The sequence below is a fragment of the Brachionichthys hirsutus genome, unplaced genomic scaffold, assembly GCF_040956055.1.
Source record: "Brachionichthys hirsutus isolate HB-005 unplaced genomic scaffold, CSIRO-AGI_Bhir_v1 contig_200, whole genome shotgun sequence".
NCBI classification, from domain to species: domain Eukaryota; kingdom Metazoa; phylum Chordata; class Actinopteri; order Lophiiformes; family Brachionichthyidae; genus Brachionichthys; species Brachionichthys hirsutus.
Window position 1 is genome coordinate 748,732 of NW_027180317.1, and position 2,077 is coordinate 750,808.

General features: G+C 46.8%; 1 protein-coding gene across 1 annotated transcript; it reads right to left on the bottom strand.

The window, feature by feature from the left end:
* Positions 1 to 925: 925 nt before the first annotated feature.
* On the bottom strand, positions 926 to 1,555 carry LOC137912601 (fin bud initiation factor-like). Its single transcript, XM_068756738.1, has one exon. The coding sequence runs from the start codon at positions 1,553 to 1,555 to the stop codon at positions 926 to 928; it is 630 nt and encodes a 209-aa protein (XP_068612839.1).
* Positions 1,556 to 2,077: the final 522 nt, after the last annotated feature.

Sequence of the window (2,077 nt, forward strand, 5' to 3'; positions counted from 1 at the left end):
GTCTAAAATCAAACCAAACAAATAGCAATTCACTTGTGATGGATGTTGACACACAAACGATCAAGAGGTCAAAAAACTTCACTCAATCCCAGTGAATCTGCAAAACCTCAACAAAGCCGAGTTCTCATTTTGTTTTATGCACAAGAGTTTAAAAAAAAAACCTTCATGTATCAACAACGTTTGTGTTTTGCAAACTGAAAATTCATGCTCCCACTTTTGTAATTGGCTGACTCATGTTGGGAGCCGTCGTTTTACAAGCATGCACAAACTTGTTTAGAGGTAAATTCAATGCAATAACCATAAACCAAGATAGCAGGCAGTATTGTTTTATAAACGAATAATCATTTCACTAAAAGTAATGACCTGCATGATTTATTGGAAACATTACTGTGGTTGGAGCAGCCGATGGCTGAAGACCATCACAGAGCAGATGTGTTGCCTTTATTTATGCGAGGGCAGCTGTATAAATAATATGCTGCTTCCTGCTCAGGCGAATATCGTAATCTGAATTGCTAATCACTGAGCAGGAGTCCTTTATTGAAATATCTGATGTTCTGGATTTTTATAGATTTGATGCCATCAAAGCGCTCTTTAGTTTGCTCTGGAGCCGCTATCACCTGAGACTTCCGGACAGCTCGGATGCTTTTTTTTTTCCAATGCTGTTTTAGCTTCCCTACAGCAAACTGAATGGGAGAGTATTGCAAAAGGAAAACCAGTTTTTCCATTTCATTAATCATCTGATGAGCCCGCAAAACTTCTTTTTACCCACAGGAGGGGTCGTGACCCCCAAGTTGTGGTCCTACAAGAACATGTGTATGTATTTTGCTTTGTTTGTTTGTTTGTTTATCCCTGATACGACTGCTCAATGCTTTTCGCCCCCGAATAGTCACTCTCCACAATAACAGACTGATCTTTTTTCTCTCTCTCAGTACTTCATGTACTCGTTCTTCAGTCTGCTCAGTCTCGTGCCGTGGCTGCGGATGATCAGAGACAGGAGCTCGTGCTTGTCCTTCAGTCCCAGGGACACGTCCAGCGTCTCCCTCACCAGGTCCCGAGTCTGCACCATCATGTTCAGGAAGTCGTCGCTCAGCCGGTGCTCCTCCTTCAGCTCTGTCTCCTGGCTTTGTTTGAATTTCACCTCAAGCTCCAGCAGGGACTTCTCCGAATTCGTAAACGCCTCGCTGATTTGGCTCGTCTCCCTGCGCAAATATTTACCGTAGCTGTCCTCCCCGTCCAGGTCGTACGAGACGCTTTTCCCGATCCCCTCCAGCACCCTCGCCGCGTCCTCGATCTGCCTCCTGATGATGGTGAAATCATCGCGGATGACGCCGTCCCGGTCCTCGTCCAGACCGCACTTTCGGTCGTCCGTCATTTTGAACAGCATTTGGCATCTCTCCGGATCGTCGTTTTCTTCATAGTCGCCGTCGGGGACGAAATAGTGATGAAAAGTGCCGTTGGACATCTCCGGCTGCAGCGGCCCGCTGTAATACGCGCCGCACGCCGGCAGCGACAGCAGCAGCATCCCGGCGCACAGGAGCAGGCGAAGGAAAGACATGATTGTCCCCCCAAAAAAAACACTCGGAAATATTTTAAAAAACGCTCTCCTTGCCAAAACTCTTTAATTCCACCCAGGCGAATTCAAAAACATTTCAATTGGGTTTTTAACGGCGTGGTTGAGTTGAGGCTCCGCGTCCGCAATGACGACTCTGCCCGAAAAGATAAAAAAGGTGGAAATATTTTACAACAGCTCCGCTTATCTTTACTCTAGTCCAGCCCGGCAGCCTCCATCGCTGCTCGTGAGAAACAACGCAACGCATGCAAGTTCGCTTCGGCGTGGAAACGCGACTTGACGCGGTGCCGTGAACGCAACATCTGGACGTCTCCAGAGCCGCGCGTCGGCTTCAGGGCTAATAACAGGTTACCTCTGCGCCGCTCTCAGATTACAGCCCCCTTTAAAGGCTGCGTTCAGCGTGGAGGAGGAGTAAAAAAAAAACTTTAAAAAAACAAACTACACACCAGTGTTGTAAATTTCACATTTTCTCAACAAGCCCACCATATATTCCTTATTCAAGTACAA